The sequence below is a fragment of the Callorhinchus milii genome, unplaced genomic scaffold, assembly GCF_018977255.1.
Source record: "Callorhinchus milii isolate IMCB2004 unplaced genomic scaffold, IMCB_Cmil_1.0 Scaffold8, whole genome shotgun sequence".
NCBI lineage: Eukaryota > Metazoa > Chordata > Chondrichthyes > Chimaeriformes > Callorhinchidae > Callorhinchus > Callorhinchus milii.
The window spans coordinates 21,678,259-21,694,851 of record NW_024704749.1 but is presented as its reverse complement, the minus strand read 5'-3'; the positions used below and the strand labels follow the sequence as shown (position 1 = coordinate 21,694,851).

The 16,593-nt window shown below is 39.7% G+C and overlaps 1 protein-coding gene across 2 annotated transcripts in view; it reads left to right on the top strand.

Annotated features, from left to right (window-relative positions):
- The window catches only part of ak8 (adenylate kinase 8), a 44,448-nt gene extending 28,540 nt beyond the window's left edge, over nt 1–15,908 (top strand). For both annotated transcript variants that reach the window (XM_007902746.2, XM_007902747.2), the window contains 4 exons: nt 411–500; nt 3,965–4,106; nt 13,256–13,336; nt 14,712–15,908. In XM_007902746.2, the coding sequence (XP_007900937.1) occupies nt 411–500; nt 3,965–4,106; nt 13,256–13,336; nt 14,712–14,952 (554 nt within the window). In that variant the 3' untranslated portion in view covers nt 14,953–15,908. The remainder of the gene's footprint in view (nt 1–410; nt 501–3,964; nt 4,107–13,255; nt 13,337–14,711) is intronic.
- The last annotated feature ends 685 nt before the right edge of the window (nt 15,909–16,593 follow it).

Here is a 16,593-nt window from a genome sequence, read left to right as displayed (position 1 = left end):
CAGGGAGGGAGTGGGCAAGGCAGAGGGATTGAGGGAGAGAGTTCCAGAGTTTCGAGGCGTAGTGGCTGAAGGCTGATGGTGGAGCGGAGAGGGCGAGGGACAAATGAGCCGGAGCCAGCGGAGCGGAGGCAGCGGATGGTGGAGTGGGAGAGTAAGCAGATCGGATAGGTACGAAGGTGCAAGGGCTTGAAGGGATTTGAAAATGAGTGAGAGGATCTTGAAATTGATCTGTTCGGTAATTGGAAGTAATTTAAAATCTACACGTGAGGATAAATGCAATGTACAGGGATAATGAAATCATTTGTGTGCACTTATTGGAGCTTTAGTTCTATTGGATCATTTATATGACTTTGTATTTTTTTCTCTCTCTCCCTGGAAGTTTTTCTGACCATGTCTTATATTCTATTCAGTATCCTCTGGACATCTACTGAAACAGGCAACGGCGGCCCAGACTAAGATTGGGGAAGCAGTGCAAAGTTATGTCGAGCAAGGCCAACCAGGTAAGGTTGCTGACCTTCCACTGACGGTGCTCTGATATTGAACAAAGGGCAGGATTCAGGCACCGCCAGAGTCCATCTCCCTTGTCATTAGCAGGGAGTTCAGGAGACATTGAACACACAGAATATCTCTGAGTGAGATCCAGTGGGACCTCCCCTGCACTTCCCTCTAGCCGTTGCTTAGAGCATGTTTGTACTAGCTGAAGGCAGAGAAGAGGGTTACTGAATAATTTACCAGCTGATTAATAGACTCACATGGGTATAATTAGGACAGGCAGAGGCAGCAGCTACAGTAACCAGTAGAGTGCTTGAGGGAGTTGGAGGCTGTTTCAGCCTCGCCTGAAAGAAAGTTTCTGGGGCGCTGCTGTTTGAAGATGAGTCAGGATGAGAGCATAGCCCCTGCTCGTTTGAAGTGGAAATAGGACAGTTTGAATCTGTCGAGTTTAATTTTTCAGAGGTGCGAGAGGTCCTGTGGTGCAACGCACTTTTTTTGGGAAAAAAGTTTTTTTTTTAAAAAGTGTTATTTTTCTCTTATGTTTATTCTTTTAAAACAGGAAACCATGTTTTTTTTTCTTTTTAGAAGAATAATCCTCTCCCAATGAGGTGGATAGAAGTTATTTTAAATCATTTTTAAAATGTCCCTTCGTTTAGTTTATTTTTTATATAGCATTTTGCAAGGCATGTCTATTCTTCATCTGTTGTTGGGCAAAGGAATGTTTGATTCAAACAAACTGAGATAAAATACTAAAACACTTAACAAAAATGCAGCAATTTTAACACTTCACAAACAAATCTCTAACTTTTCTTAACAAACTTTTATTTAATTTTATTTAATTTAATAATAAAATTGGTCACTTCAATCCACTTCAATGTTTGTGGGACGTTGCTGTGCACAATTGGCTGCCGTGTTTTACCCACAAAATATACAATCAATTCACTTTACAGTATAATCTGTGAACAACAACAAAATTTACATGTGTATAGCACCTTTCACGTCAGGAGGATGTCCCAAGGCGCTGGACAATCAGCATTTCGGACCCGAGCTGGGGGTCGGGATTGGGGAAGGTTGGAGGGCAGGGGGGGAAGGAGGGTGACCGAAGGCACGGTCAAAGCGCCTTGGGACATCTTGAAGACGTGGTAAGGCGCTGTATCAAATGCAAGGATTATTATTATTACATTTAGTTTCTGAACCTGCAACGAGGCAACACCGAGTCAAGTCAAAAGTTTTTGCTGTTTCAAATCTTCTGGTTTCAAGCACCTGCTGTGCAGTTCCTGTGTTTTTCCCATACAACAACAACAAAATTACATTTGTATACATCAGTTAGACATATATGTAGCCAGTTCCATGTTGTGATTGTATAAATTCCCCTGACATATCCCAAATACTGTGACCTTCACTGCTGAACTGGGTAGTGCTAATTCTCAATTAGTATATTGGAGAACTATTAACCTAGCAATACCCACTGAGTCATCTATAGACTTTACATGTTAATTAGTACTCATCGCTCTGATACGCTCAAGGCAGCTGTGATTTGTGTGTGTGTGTGCTGCGTCTGTGTTTTATCAGCATTGAGAAGATATTTTTGCTGGAGAATGGAAGTATCTTTTCCATTATTGTGGGCTGTTATGTTCATTTAATTCCATATACCTGGACAAGAGCAATATTACATCTTCGATTCAGTGCGTTATCCATTGTCTCTCATCTGTCAAGCTAAATGTACCGTACTGTTGAGCCTTACGGCTTCTCTGATTGAGGGGTTGTGGCCGTTTTCATGCAGAGGATTTGTACACATATGATCCACTGGGGACACTTTCATCCAATCCATCAATAAACCCTTCAGCTCTCACCAGCACGCTGTAACCCACTGGAGCACCAAGTCGCAGTGTGATCCTGTAGCAATATCAGGGGTTGGAGCTCTTAATGTCAGAAGTTACTTTTGTAAACATCATTTTTTTTTAAGTTTAATGTTTTATATGGGAGAGACGAATGGAAAAATCACCAACTGATGGCTGACTGATAAACAGTAGAGCAGCAGGAGAAGAGAGAGAAAGCAGTTTCACATCATGTGTTTGATATCATTGACAGTAATTGATGGGTCGCCCAGACAGAGCATTGTGACTATAGGAATACAATGGCGAAAAAATGTTGCAATTAATATTCATTGTAGGGTTAGTTGCCCTATATTTTTTGGGGGTTTATTTGCTGTTCATACATTCATTTGTGTTCCTATCCCTAATTAAAACGTGGTTCTCACAGTGACAAATTCAACATTTAAACTGCTCAGAATCTGCACTTTCTCCTTTAACTGGTTACAGTGGAAAAACCACGGATCCTGGAGAACGTTTGTATCTGTGCTTCTGTTTCCAGAATAGAGGATGGGTTTATTTTGACATAAACCAGAACCCATTTCTGTAAAACTACCCGAAAAGCAAGTGGAAATGCTGGGAATGAAATTAAAAACGAACCAGCGCACCCCCAAATGATGCAAGCAGGAGGCAAGCAAAGTCCTGATCAGAAATAATTGCTTGTGCAGTAGTTGCGAGGTGGCTTTGATTTGTAACTGAGCTGTTGTTTCAACCACAAGCCAGAAGATGGCAGGCATATCAAAAAAACTTCAGATTATCTTCAGTGCCACATTGACACTGAAAGATTCAGCATTGATTCCACTTTCAGTAGTGATGCATTGACTCTCCATCTTTGCATCACTGAATCTCTGTGTATTCATGCAAAAATGCTGAATAGTTACCGCCAACTGCACACTGGAGACCTAACATTCTGCCTCGTTTCAGCCCGTGGGATCATTCTGTTGGTCCTGGTTTTCCACAATTCTTAAAAAAAAACTGATTCCAAATTTAGCCGGAAATTAAGAATTTTCCACTGCTCTGCACAAACTTACATTTTAGTATAAAATAGACTGAGACTGGGTGAACGCTTTTGAATGGAACTGACATCATCTATCGAACAGTTCAGTTACCACTTATCGTTTGACCTCAAGAAATTACATGACCGTGAGCCTGGCTCAGTTGATAGCACTTTTGTGTCTGAGTTAGAGGGTGTTGGGTTTAAGCCCCACGTGAGGACTTTGAGCTCAATCCAGGCCGAGACTCCAATGCTGTGTTGATGGAGAGCTGCATTGTTGGAGATACTGTCCTTTGGTTGAGACATTAAATCGGGGAACCATCTGCCCGCTCAGTGGACGTTAAAGATCTCATGGGACTATTAAAAAAGAGAAAGGAGTTTCTCCCACTATTCTGGACAAACGTTCACTAGATTTTTTAAAACAAAGTCACACTTGATGGCTGTTTGTGGGATATTGCTGAGCGCATATTGTTTCTACATCTGCAAAAACACAGTTCTACTGTACACCTTATAGAAACCTCTGTGAAGCAGGTTGAAATATTTCAACATATTTCAACGTAACACGATTTATCATGTAATGATGTAATTGTGCTTGTCTGGTGTTTAGTTCCAGATAGCATGGTATTGAGGTGTCTGGAAGAAAGACTGTCTAAACTAGACTGCATTACTCGGGGGTGGGTGCTTCATGGATTCCCCCGAGACATAGAACAGGCTACATTGCTAGAGGAAAAAGGATTCCTGATGAACAGGTGAGATATTTGTACAACCTTTAAACCTGTGTATAAAGTGTGTGCAATGTACCTCGCCTATAGATTTGTTACCTTAGTAATAATAATCCTTGCATTTGATATACCACCCTATCATGTTGTTGAGACATCTCAAAATGCTTCACAGAATACACTGCAAAGTGGATTGACTGTACACTGTACATATTTTTGGTCAGAATCCTAACTATTAAATTGGAAGAGAGAGGTTCAGCTAGTTTATCCAGTGAGTACTTAAGTGGCAGTGATGGCTCTTTGTCCATGTTCTTTGATCTGAGCTGAGTGAGGTGGTCTCAGGGTGGCAGTGAAGGGCTAAAGTTAGGGGAGGGGGGAATACAGCAGGCGATTCCACATGGCCATCAGTGAAGTGAAAATACAAGGACATCTATATAGCAGGCATCACGCTACCTCCTCATTGAGAGATAGATACCTGTCGGAAAATTAACTTTGACCAAGGACAAAATTACGTTTTGTTGGTACATCTTCGATGATCAATTACCCTGACAACATTCAGGGGGAAACTTCCATCTGTGTCTAGATTTACTCTATTTTCTTAGCATTTTAGAGCATCCAGAATTTGGCAAACTGTCTCAACATTCAGTCTCAACTTCAAAGTTGCTTTTCTGTAGTTTTCAAAGAATTTCCAGAAAAAAACAGCTTTTTTAAAAAAAAGACTGTTTTGAAGACCGAGCGCAAAACCTTTTAGGGAGGAGGAAGAAGGAAGGAAATTGGCCAGAGAAAATCAACTCACCCAGCTGGAATTAAATTTGAGCTAACGCTGGGAAAGGCAGCAGAGACAGTTCACTACTTAGGCACAGGTAAACGAATTTCATCAGTGGGATGTGTTTGTACAGACTTCAGCTTTCTCCAGCACCATCCCCGTGTGGATTACTGAGAACACACAGCAGATTAATAGAGGGTTCAACAGGAAAATGGAGTTGAAATCTACAGCACAATCCAGGGGCAAGAGAGGTTAATAAGCACATTACCAGCACCTCACTCTTTAGCCACTTTGAGTGCTCGGTGTCAGTTCTTCGTGCTTCACTAGCTTCTTCCTCCTCATTAACAGTGCTTATGCAGCTATACCTGTCCTCTATCCCTGCCATTTACAAGAAGTTTGTTGGGCGTGGAGTGGAATATTCATGGCTCTTTGGTTCTGTTTGAAGAGAAAGCGCTTCCATTGGGTGAGAGATGGCAGTGTTCGATTATTCTGCAAAATAATAGATGCACTATTGCAAGGAGCTGACTGCAAAATGGCTGTGTGTAAAGATGAGGCTTTGGCAAATTTTAAACAAACAATTCATGCAAACTCCTTCTCATTTCCAGTTTTGCTTCTAATTATATTCTGTGCAAGATCTGCATAATTCATAGCGAACCGTTGCTTTTTCATGTTAATTTACAGTGAAGTACAACATGGGTCAGAGGTGCACTATTTGTGAGGGAATATCGTAAAGGACTGCCTCTCCTGGAACCACCTGGTCTCAATGGCATGTGTGACCGACACCCACTGCAGGACCAGTGTGTGACCAGCTCTTCGATGATAGTGAAAGTAACACCTGATTTTGGAGGTCTGCTCATGCTGTGAGTTCACCCCTCACCCAATACCTTGCTGAGAAGGAGGTGTGAAGCAGGCTCTGAGACTGAGAGTGATATTGCTTCAGCAATGTAAACCAGCCACTGCTAACTACTGTTTCTTCCTGTTTAACCAGAGCATTTAGGTTAAAGCTTAATAAGGGTCTAACCTGCCAGTGTGACTCGAGTGGTGTTTACAGATTTGTTCATTTCATTGATCTGGAATCAAATTGTACAGCAGTTTATAAATGAGGAAACTTTCTTTTGCTTTCAACCAGTGTGTACCAGGAAATTATTCTTTTATGCAACAGCAGTAATGTCAGAAACAGATTATTATCCTCGCATTTTAAGTAGAGCCCTATTGTGCCTCTGAGAGGTCTTGAAATGCTTTGTTAGACAGTAACAATAGACATATAATCGGTAACAGTGGTGGTATTCTCAGCATCAGTATTGGTATGTTAGATAATAATAGCCATATATTCAGCAACAACACTCAGTAAGCATATCATATACTCAGTAACAATAACTGTGTACTTGCCACAGTGTTCTTAGCAATGATATTTGTTTACTCAGTAATGGTAATCATATATTCAGCAACTGTATACTCAGAAGATGTGTTTGCTTCAGAACCAAATGTGCAAAAAGCAAGAATCTGCACTCGCCTTGATATGTAGAGAGAGATATTTCCGCAAGCATTAGGGTAGCAATCCTCCTGTGTGGTTTCCACCCTCAAACACCAAAGGAGTCACTAGTCAGTCACTACTGATGAATAAGCTTGTTTGTTTTTTTTCACTTTCAAAAACTAATGTATTTTTGAATGGTTTGTTCCCAACAGTAAATATGGTCTTAAGCCTTCGATGGTCCAATTAAATGAATGTCTGTTGAGCAAGCTAGAAAAATGCCGCTATTTAAATGGCATTTTCCATTTTCCAGCAATTATTTTATATCCGTTTCTTCCTTCCACACACAGTGGGTAAAAGATCTGAAGCTGCTGTACTTACTCCACTGGCACAGATGAGAAATTATTCTTGGATCAATGCTCTTTTTTATACTGCAGTACAACATCATAGTACATTACAGTAAATACAAAGAGAATAACAACTAGCTGATACGATTTCAGTGTCAAAGTCGATTGAGTTTTGTGGCTTATTTTCTTGTGTAGTCCATGATAGGACTGGGAAATGAGAGAAAAGAGTGAGGGAATGAGATTAGAGTATCATAGAATCATAGAATGTTACGGCACAGAAAGAGGCCATTCGGCCCATCATGCCGGTGCCGGCTCTTTGGAAGAGCTACCCAATCAGTAGATAGTTTCAGTGAACTTTGGCACAGATACAATGAGGGCAAATGGCTTCTTGTGTTGAAAGATGCATTATTTTATTGATTTACACTTGTGCATCTTTGGCTGAGTAGAGCTGAGCTCAGGGTTGATGTGGGCTCACTGTTGATGTGTACATTGTGGATTGAAAGAAGTGCATATTGTAGTTGTTAATATGTTTGCTTGTTTGTTACTGCAACAGTTATCAGGTCAATAGACGATGCAGCAAAGATTGATTATTCGTAACCAAAATAAAATCTTGGTGAGATAAAGGATAGTTTAAGAGACTGCAGCTACTGAGTATGATTGTGTGGCTATTAGCTGATACATTTGAGAGTAGTTGATCTGACATGTGCAGGTTGCTAGAAGTCAAAGTAACAACAAATAATTCGGATTAGTAAAGTTGGGTATTTGTAGAAGATGAGAAGGACTCTTGTGAGGAAAGTACTTTGTGAAAGTCTCAATGGTTTGCAGTACAACAGTGAAATTCACCGAATATTTCATCTGAATATTTCATTCTGTGTGTCTTTCAAAAGAATCCCACACTGTACTGCAGAATTAATAATCAATCCTCTTATGTGTTAGTTTGCATTCTTCAGACAGCTGCCCCTCTGCTTCGTAGTCTTGGGATCTTGTCCCTGTCTCCTATTAACAATAATTAGCCTTGTAAGACTAATGAAAGGAACCTTGTTTAATTGCCCTATTTGAAGGCCCAATTATGCTATTAACATTGTAGGTTAAGCTGATGATGAGAGCATCATTTGCATAACATTAAGTTAATTGAGCTGCAAGTTGCACTGGATACTGTTAATGATATTGGGATCCAGTTCCTGAATGGATAATGATGACCCAAGATGAGAGATTCACCTGACAGTTTCATTAATTAACAACTATCTGATTACCTGAAGCACCACAATGCACACCGGTACACTGCATAGCTCTTCACTGTCCCAAAATAAACCCATTGCGTGGTGACTCCTTCACAGGGAAAATGTTCCCTTTGCCATGGACTGCGAAACTGAAATGGAAAGTGTGTTTGTGTCATTGCACTTTGCCTCCCTCCGGAGTGACAGTGTTGATATTTGAAAACCGAGTATCGGAATGCTTTGAGGAGAAGATCTTTCAATTCATTAATTGATGATCTAACATCCAACCGCTAAACCTATATCATTAATCACAGTAACCCCAGATGGTGAAAGCATTAGTCCAACTAAGTTTAAAATGTTGTAAGACTTTTAGGCCACCTGTTACTGTCTTCTATAGATTGCTATTGCTACAGCATTTGTTTCCATTAATCCCCATATTACCAAAAATACTGAACTGTAAATATAAAAGCTCTGGTTAACGGATTAAGTCAATTGTTTCTCATGAGTCTTTGGCTTGTATTACACAACTTGCTTCCAGGCGACCAGATTTGCTGAGTCTGTAACTCGACGGGCAGGACATGAAGAACAAGCTTGCCACAAACCGGCTTCTTTCTATTTTTTCTTTTTTTCTAATTAATTTTAAAATTACATTTGCGATAAAAGTACCCACATTCAATATTTCGTTAGGATTTAACAACTCATCTTTGCCTTCAGAGGACATTCAGGAATCAAACTCCTGCTGATGTCCATTCCTGCATTGAAACATTGTTAGTTATTTACGATTATAACTCTAGTGCTTACAAAAAGTCTAAATCACTCGTGAAGACACGAATCAGGGGTAGATGTAAGCATGAATTTTGAAGATTGTGTTAATATAAATTACAGAGACATGCTCACCAGCAAAGGAGAAGTTACTAAAGTGGATTTATTGACTTTACCCCAAATCCAGGACACCAACATTGCAATGCAAACATTCTGTTCAAAAATGCTGTGTTTTGTGAGCTCATTAATCTATCAAAAATTACTATCTAATCAGGTAGGTGTAGCACTGTTGGCACTTTCATATGAGCTCAAACTGACCCGACTGAGGTTGATGTTTGATATGGAATACAAAAAGTATTGAGTGAATCCACTGGGATTTGGACTTTTTGTTCCAAGCTCAACTGACTGACCTGTGCAAGCCATTGGATGGGTCATTGCCGTCCTGGGTTGTTCCAGGAAAAACAAATAGAACAGAATGGAGCACCAAATAGATTAGGAATTGTCATTGTCATATGCTGATCTGTAGCAAATAGATTTGGCACATGGCCATTCTTGGATGAGGTGCACCCAGGTAGAGGTTTAGCACTTTAAAGGTGAGTGAGGCCAGCTAGGAAACCTAATAAAGAACAAATGTTTCTGTTTTAACTGAGTAGCAACTTCCATGTGTTTCAAGTATTGTTTCTTAAAATTGATCTTCCCTAAAGGACATCTTAATAGAGCCATAAAGGCTCCATTTTATTGTCTAAATAAATGGCAGAAAAATAATATTCCTTGCATTTTATATAGCACCTTATCACGTCTTTTGAGACGTCTCCATGACATGACAAGAATGGATAAACTGTCAACTGAGAACATAACCTTTAGCTCAGAGATTGGCAGCACTGGAATCTGTTTATAGACTGACTATGTAGCTATTTTCCTTTCCATCCTCAAGTCTCAGCTGAGCTTTTCTTGTGTTCTTGATGGTCAAAGAAAAAATGAGGCTTCGCTCAATAGAAAAATGTCACAAAGTAAAAAATGGTAGTCCACCAGAGCATGTACTATTGTGAACTGCGGTTGTTTCACCTTAAATTACATGTGGCGTTTACTGAATATTTTCACAGAATAATCCACAACATTTGATTTTAGCCATTGTGTCAAAACAATGTGTTATATCAGGATGTCTTATACATTTTGATTTTTATTAAAAAAATGACAACTTGGGACTTTGCAGCATAAGTGTGTTGTTGGTTTTAAAAAAAACTGTATATATAGGTCTGGTGGCCCAGTGACAGAGGCCGCTCTGATACTGATTTTGCAAGGCTCTTATCAGACATTAATTCCAAGTTTTGTGGCTGATGTTGAGTCCTTCATCCACTTGTGTGTGTGTGTGCGCGTGGTGGGTTTGTCAGCTCTCAGCCAGGATCCTGGGGGGAAATGTCTTCGAGAGGCAGAAAGTTTCATCACAGAGAGAAAAAAACTGGTATTAAATTAATTTTGCCCCACAGCAACTGTGTCTGTCTCTTGTCAGTGGAGAAAAGAGCTATGGGCCAGTCCAGACAGATGAGATGAAAGTTTCTCTCTCTCTGGTAAACATTAAGGGTCCTTACCAAAATGAGTTTGGACAGAACCATTTCCCAGTGGATGCTGAGTCCATTGCATAAAAGTGCCCACCTTTCAGGCCTAATTGGGTAATCTCACGCAGACACCATAAGGATTACTGGTGTAAGCAATGTAACTGTTACTCTATTGTGCGTTGGAGATGCTTCTTTACAGGTAGGAGTTCAGTCCCATTTTCTAGGGCAGTGGAGAGTGCTGTACACTACACGTAATTAATATACCAGAACTGGAAGTGATTGATGCTGTCACCGGGTGAAAGACCAAAAGCTTCTATTTCCCAGTACCGTCACTCTCACCTTGATAGACAAAACAAATAAAAAAGACTAAGAAGAGACCACCACACATTTCCAAACGAAGAGAAAGACAAGTAGGCATGACGAGAAAGGAAATTAAAGAAAAATGAGCTCCAAAGTAGATCAAAAGAGATAAGTGGGCTTCTCTTTCAGCCTCCCTTACACATAGCCCAAAACTGATTCAATTCTGAATGGTTTTAACTACACAAAAGCTTGGCTCAGCTTCTACATATTACAGGATCAACAAGAAAGTAAACAATTGAAGTCTTTGAGAACGATGAAATATGCATGGCTATCTGTGACAGGCAGATAAAGTAAAGCAATTAGACACGTAATCGGAGCGGCAGGCAAGCGGCAGCCCCAAGCTCTCTATTAGTTAATGCAGTTTGTACCTCCTCATCCCATCAAATCAGCTAACACTTCCACTAATTGGTTTATGAATTATACAGCTCCCATTATAATTTAATCACCAATAAACATTTTGGGCTGGTGTAGAGTGTATCTCTCATTAATTCGTTAATTTAAGCAGATGGAAGGGTGATCGGATGAACGGGTGGCATACATAGCCGTAGGCGGAAAAAAGTGGACAAATAAAATGTTAAAAAAAGAGAAGGGGAAAGCCTTTCAGGTTTTCAGTTGTCAGAAACTCAATCTTCAAGCTGACAGCCACCTTCCTCTCTGACACTGAAACTGAGTGACAGATCCATATCTGTGCTTGTCAACTGCCTAAACATCAGGCTGGTTGGTAAACAGCGCACAATGTAAATTAATTCTCATCTTACAACCCTTTCTCTGTTCCATGAATATTTCAGCACGGGCAGCATAAATATTAATACTAATAGCTTTGCTCAGTAGTTATTATTTCTGTTTTATGACAAATAATCATAAAATATTCAGGACCTTTTAGAACATTTACACAGTTGAATGTGAGATTGCCAGCTTCCTGCAACGTTTGAACATATTGGGGTGCTCTTGATGTGTGTTTTTTTTAAATTAATTTATAATGAATAGTTAAATATGTAATCAATTCTGTGCAGAGCCTCACTAAGATTGGTTTTGGGGTTTATTGTAAGATTTTATCAACAGGTCGTCAGTTTTTTAGTTATTTTTATTTTTAATTGGATTCATGAGTTTTTATATGTGATGTTGTAATTTGCTTGAAGTGGTTGCTAATTTAGCAGTTAATGGCAGCCAAAATACAGTGTCTCCCCTGCCCCCTGGAGAGATTTTATTCACAACTGGGTTAGATTTGTCACAATCAATTATGACTTGAACAAGAAATGGCCAGCAGGGGCTGAGCTGGAGGAGCTGTGTCTCCGAGACAGGACCAGTGCGTCTGCTATATGGGCATCGACCTACTGACTGACTGACTTGACTCGAGGAGCAAACAGGACAGGATTCTGAAGATGGAAGATATATAATAATCCTTGCATTTGATATAGCGCCTTATCACGTCTCCGAGACATTTCAGAGCGCTTCACAAAATGTACGTAAAGGGAAATGGTTGTATATTTTGTGGGCGAAACGCAGCAACCAATTGCGCACAGCAGTGTCCCACAAACAGTGGTGGATTGAGTGACCCAATTATTATTTTTAAAATTTATTTTTGAAGGGATTATTACTCCTGGAAAAGCGATCCGCCAATCAACTAACAACTAGATTCCTACTCACTGCTAGGTAAACAGAGGCGTGTGGAGTAAGGAAACTTGCCTAACATTTCGCCCTGCCGGCAATATATATTCGATTTACACCATGACTTGTATCTATATTATTACAGTTGAATTTCTCGCAATATGTTTATTGTAGGCTGTGACCATGAGTCAGAAGCTTATCTCGTTTGGCATTTTTTCTTCTGTGAAAATGCAGAAAGTAGACTTCCGGAGAGTTCTTTGAAATTTTGGAGAAGCTCCAGATAAGCCTCAAAAGCGCCGAAGGGTGAATAGGACCCACGGTGTTTGAAGATTGTAGAAAGTAACAAGTCTGAGAGGAATGCAGTGAGATTCTTCATTCATCGCTCTCCGTTCTGGATCACCTACCCATCCAGAAAGAATGACAAGTCCTTCCAACCCTATTTTACAACAACAACAATTTACATTTCACATGGCATTCAGAACTCTCCGAGAGACTAGAACCGTGTGAAGTGCCCTTCACACGGGCAGTGTCTCGGAGAGCTCTGAGTGCCATGTGAAACCGCCCTGGAAGATTCCCCTTTTCTGTGTTACAGACCAGCTCCATATAGTGGCAGTTCCTTGGTTCCCATTTCCCCACATATCCATGACACGTGCTTCATTGTATTCAACACAAGAAGTGCTGCCTTGCCCATTTTGGCCTTGGCTTTTTTTTTAATTAATGACAATTTATTTTTAAAGTTCTGCGTTGAGATTCAATAAAGTCCATCTACATTTGTGGCCTCAGATATGCATCTCTTTACATAAGACATTACATTATTGAAAAAAAACTATTCTGTTTATGTAGAGACCAACTTGTTGACTCCAGTGTTAAGGTTTACTTTATTGTGTTAAGAAACCTCTACACTATAACAACAACTTGCAATTATATAGTGTCTTTTGCATGAGAGGGATAGTGTGTTACACTGCATTACACTGTTATATTATATTCCATGTAGAATTGGATTGGTTCAGTTCTACTTCATAATGATTCATAATGTTGCTACAAACTCAGCCTGTGTGTAATTTTCTGTCTAATTTGTTCACTTTTTCACAGAGTTTTTTTTATGGATGTTCCTGATGATGCTATCATTGAGCGTCTCACACTGAGGACAACGGATCCAGTCACAGGTGAAAGGTCGGTATTGCTGTTAAATTGGTGATGAATTATATCAACCGTGTTAACCAATAAAATCACCAATTATCCAATGGTCAAATACATTTTTGTTATCTTACTGGAGAGATTTCGAGCAGAGTAGGCCATCGCTTCACCCCGTTACCCATCTAACCTTACAAAAGATTTTTCCTTCCACATATCTCTCGCATTCGCTAACAACCTTGAGTCCTTTTCATTTCCAGAAACTTGCCTGTTTTTCCTTTTGAAACCCTTTACAGTTCTCTATTTCAGCACCTATGCTTGTAATATTTTTCCTCATTCATCTCACCCTTTTTCCAAAAAAGTTCTGTACTTCATTTCTCAATAAGAAAAACATTAATGGTCAGCAAGAACCAAGCTCCAGAAAGTTAGTGTAAACTGTTGCCAGTAGATTATGTTGCTTTTCTTTACCGTTTTAGTTTATTTTCAAAATCTTGCAATCCTCTATTTGCAGATTGGGTAAATGTTTCATTCTAAATGCATAATTTAATGTGGGCTTTTGGAACACAATATTTACTGGTAATGGTTTTCTGTCATACCCATTATTGCTGGTCTTTCACATTTGATTTGCTTTTAAGTTAGATTGGGCCCATTTTAAATTACGCCACCCATAATAAAATATCAGATTTTGTCAAATATAATTGACAAAATAATAACATACATTAACAAATCACCTTAGCTCCATTTACTGCAGCACTGCTCAGCTGGTCCCAAAGAATTTATGATTTTTATAACCATTATATATTTAATTAATCATTACAAATATTATCTCAATTTAAATCATTGCATTGTGATTGAGCATAAACATTTGCTATAAAACCTACTTATCAGTTCTAACGTGTTCTAAATCATTTAATGCCCTGAAAGCTGATTCGAATATTCCCGAACAAGAATAATAATCCTTGCATATGATATTGTATCTATAACATTGAGACGTCGCAAAATGCTTTACAAGTGACTGCTGTCATGCGTAGTGACTATTTTTGAAGACATTAGCAACAGATGATTTGTACCTGATAAGGTGTTACAAAAGCCATAAATAACTGATTGAGCTTTGGGAATTGTTGGCCAGGACTGTGGGAGAAACTCCCTTCTCTTTACAGATAAAATAATCCTTGTATTTGATCCAGTGCCTTTCACATCGGGTAGGCTGTCTCAGAGCACTTCTCAGGATTCACTGTGAAGTGTCGTGGCTGTGTACTTCTGTAAACAATTGGGATGCAACAGAATCTTTAACATCGACCTGAACAGGCAGACTAGACCTTGGTTTAACATCTCATCTGAAGGATAGATACCCTGCTGATGGAAAGTGTGAGCTCAAACCCTCTGTGTAATGTAATTGTTGTTTGCTTTTTAGATATCATTCCGTCTACAAACCTGCACCAAATAGTGAGGTTCAAGCTCGCTGCCAGCAGAACCCCAAGGACTCCCTGGAACATGTGGAGAATGAACTGAAGGTGTATCATGACCACGTCACGGAACTTGGCAAATTCTATCAGGCTGTCATCCACATTAACGCAGACCAGGATCCTCACACGGTGTTTGAGTTTATCGAGAGCAGTGTTCTCAATCCTCCAGTAAAACGCAAAGCTTCCTAATCAATAGTGTTAACATGGCATTTTCTGTGATAAATGTTTTGTTTAAATGCTATTGATTGAGTCACTCATTTTCAAATAAAGTAACTTCAGGCATTTACAATCATTCATAGCTCCTCCGAATGTGGATTTTGTTTTTCGTTTTTCCTGTGAGATCATCTTCAAGCACTGACATTAAGGGTAGCCAGATAAGAGTGGGTGAGTACTCTGGAAGCCAGCGGATTGCTACAAGCCTGAGCCTTGTAACCTCACCTTTCCCAATAACAGCAATTGTAGCTACATCCATTGGTGGATGTAGCTCAACAGTCTTGTGTTTCGTGCAGGTAAACCTGGTCCCAGCTTGGCACTTGACTGAAAGTAAACAATGCTTCAAGTCAGACTGGTAGGCGCACTGGGCCAAAGTGTTTGAACTTTCAGAGTTTCTATAGTAGATGAACGGAATCACATTTGAGACATTGGTGCTAATCATTTAAAAATAAATGTGATAAAATGGAGCTAAAATACATATGTAACTGAAAATGTTATGAGTTTTTTTCCTCAAAATGTAACTTAAAGTCTGGGAAGTGGGAAAAATTGCTGAAGGTTTTCTTATTTGAGACAAAGCGTTTTACAAGAGTGGACACAGACTGTGAAGACATGAGGCAGAAAGAAACAACAATAATCTTGACAGATTTAAATAGGAATTTAGCATCTGCAAGTACTTCAGTGTTATAAATTGTTTCATGGCTCTGTGAAACACTGTATAAACTTCCACTGCAGTAGCTAAGAGAATGCTTGGTGTGAACTGATCTTAAAATTAAGGAAAAAAGGGCAAGAACGTGTTTCTTTTCACTGTGATACGAGGTTTGAATGTCCTGCTCCTATCTCAAAGAGCTGTGCATGCGGAATGATTTGAAGGATTCAAGAAGGAGATGAATAGATATTTGGGAAGTAAAAATATTAAAAGATATAGTGAAAAAGCAGGGAGTTGGGATTAGGGGAAATAATGATAATGATGGTTTCACTTGATATAACGCCTTATCACTGAGCCAAGCTGACACACGTTAGATAGTAGTGGGTAGTGTCAAGGAAAGGGATTTGTGGACTGAAACGCATCCTTGTTCCTACATTCTTACAGCAAAATGCGATTAATGGGATTCCCTCACGCCGGGTCACCTCACCAATCTCATCATCTGTCTAAGCTGCTGAAATGGAGTTTATACTGCACAGAGGATATTTGCAAAGCGGTTAGTTAGGAAGCAGATAACCAGACAGTCATCGACTGCCATAAATTAGATCACATTGCAAATGTACAAATTGTTGTGCAGGATGCAGTGTTCTCACAATCACTCTGGAGTAAGAGATGCCCCGTTCATCCCCAGTCCCCCACCCTCTCCCACAATCCCACCCCTCCATCTGGGGACCTCGTGGAGAAGGGATAAATCCATTCCAGCTGTGGCAAGGACTTGGGACTCAAACCCGTGGCCATCTGTCTGAGAAGCAGCTCTCTGCTTGCTCAGCAACTGAGCCACGTTCGTGCCACCATGTATTTAATTATGGATATTTATTTGAACAATTTATTTCTACTGAGTTTTTTTTTAACATTTGACACTGCAAACTAAGGGTACAAAGTGCAATAAATGTATCAGGGCTGTGGAAACGGTT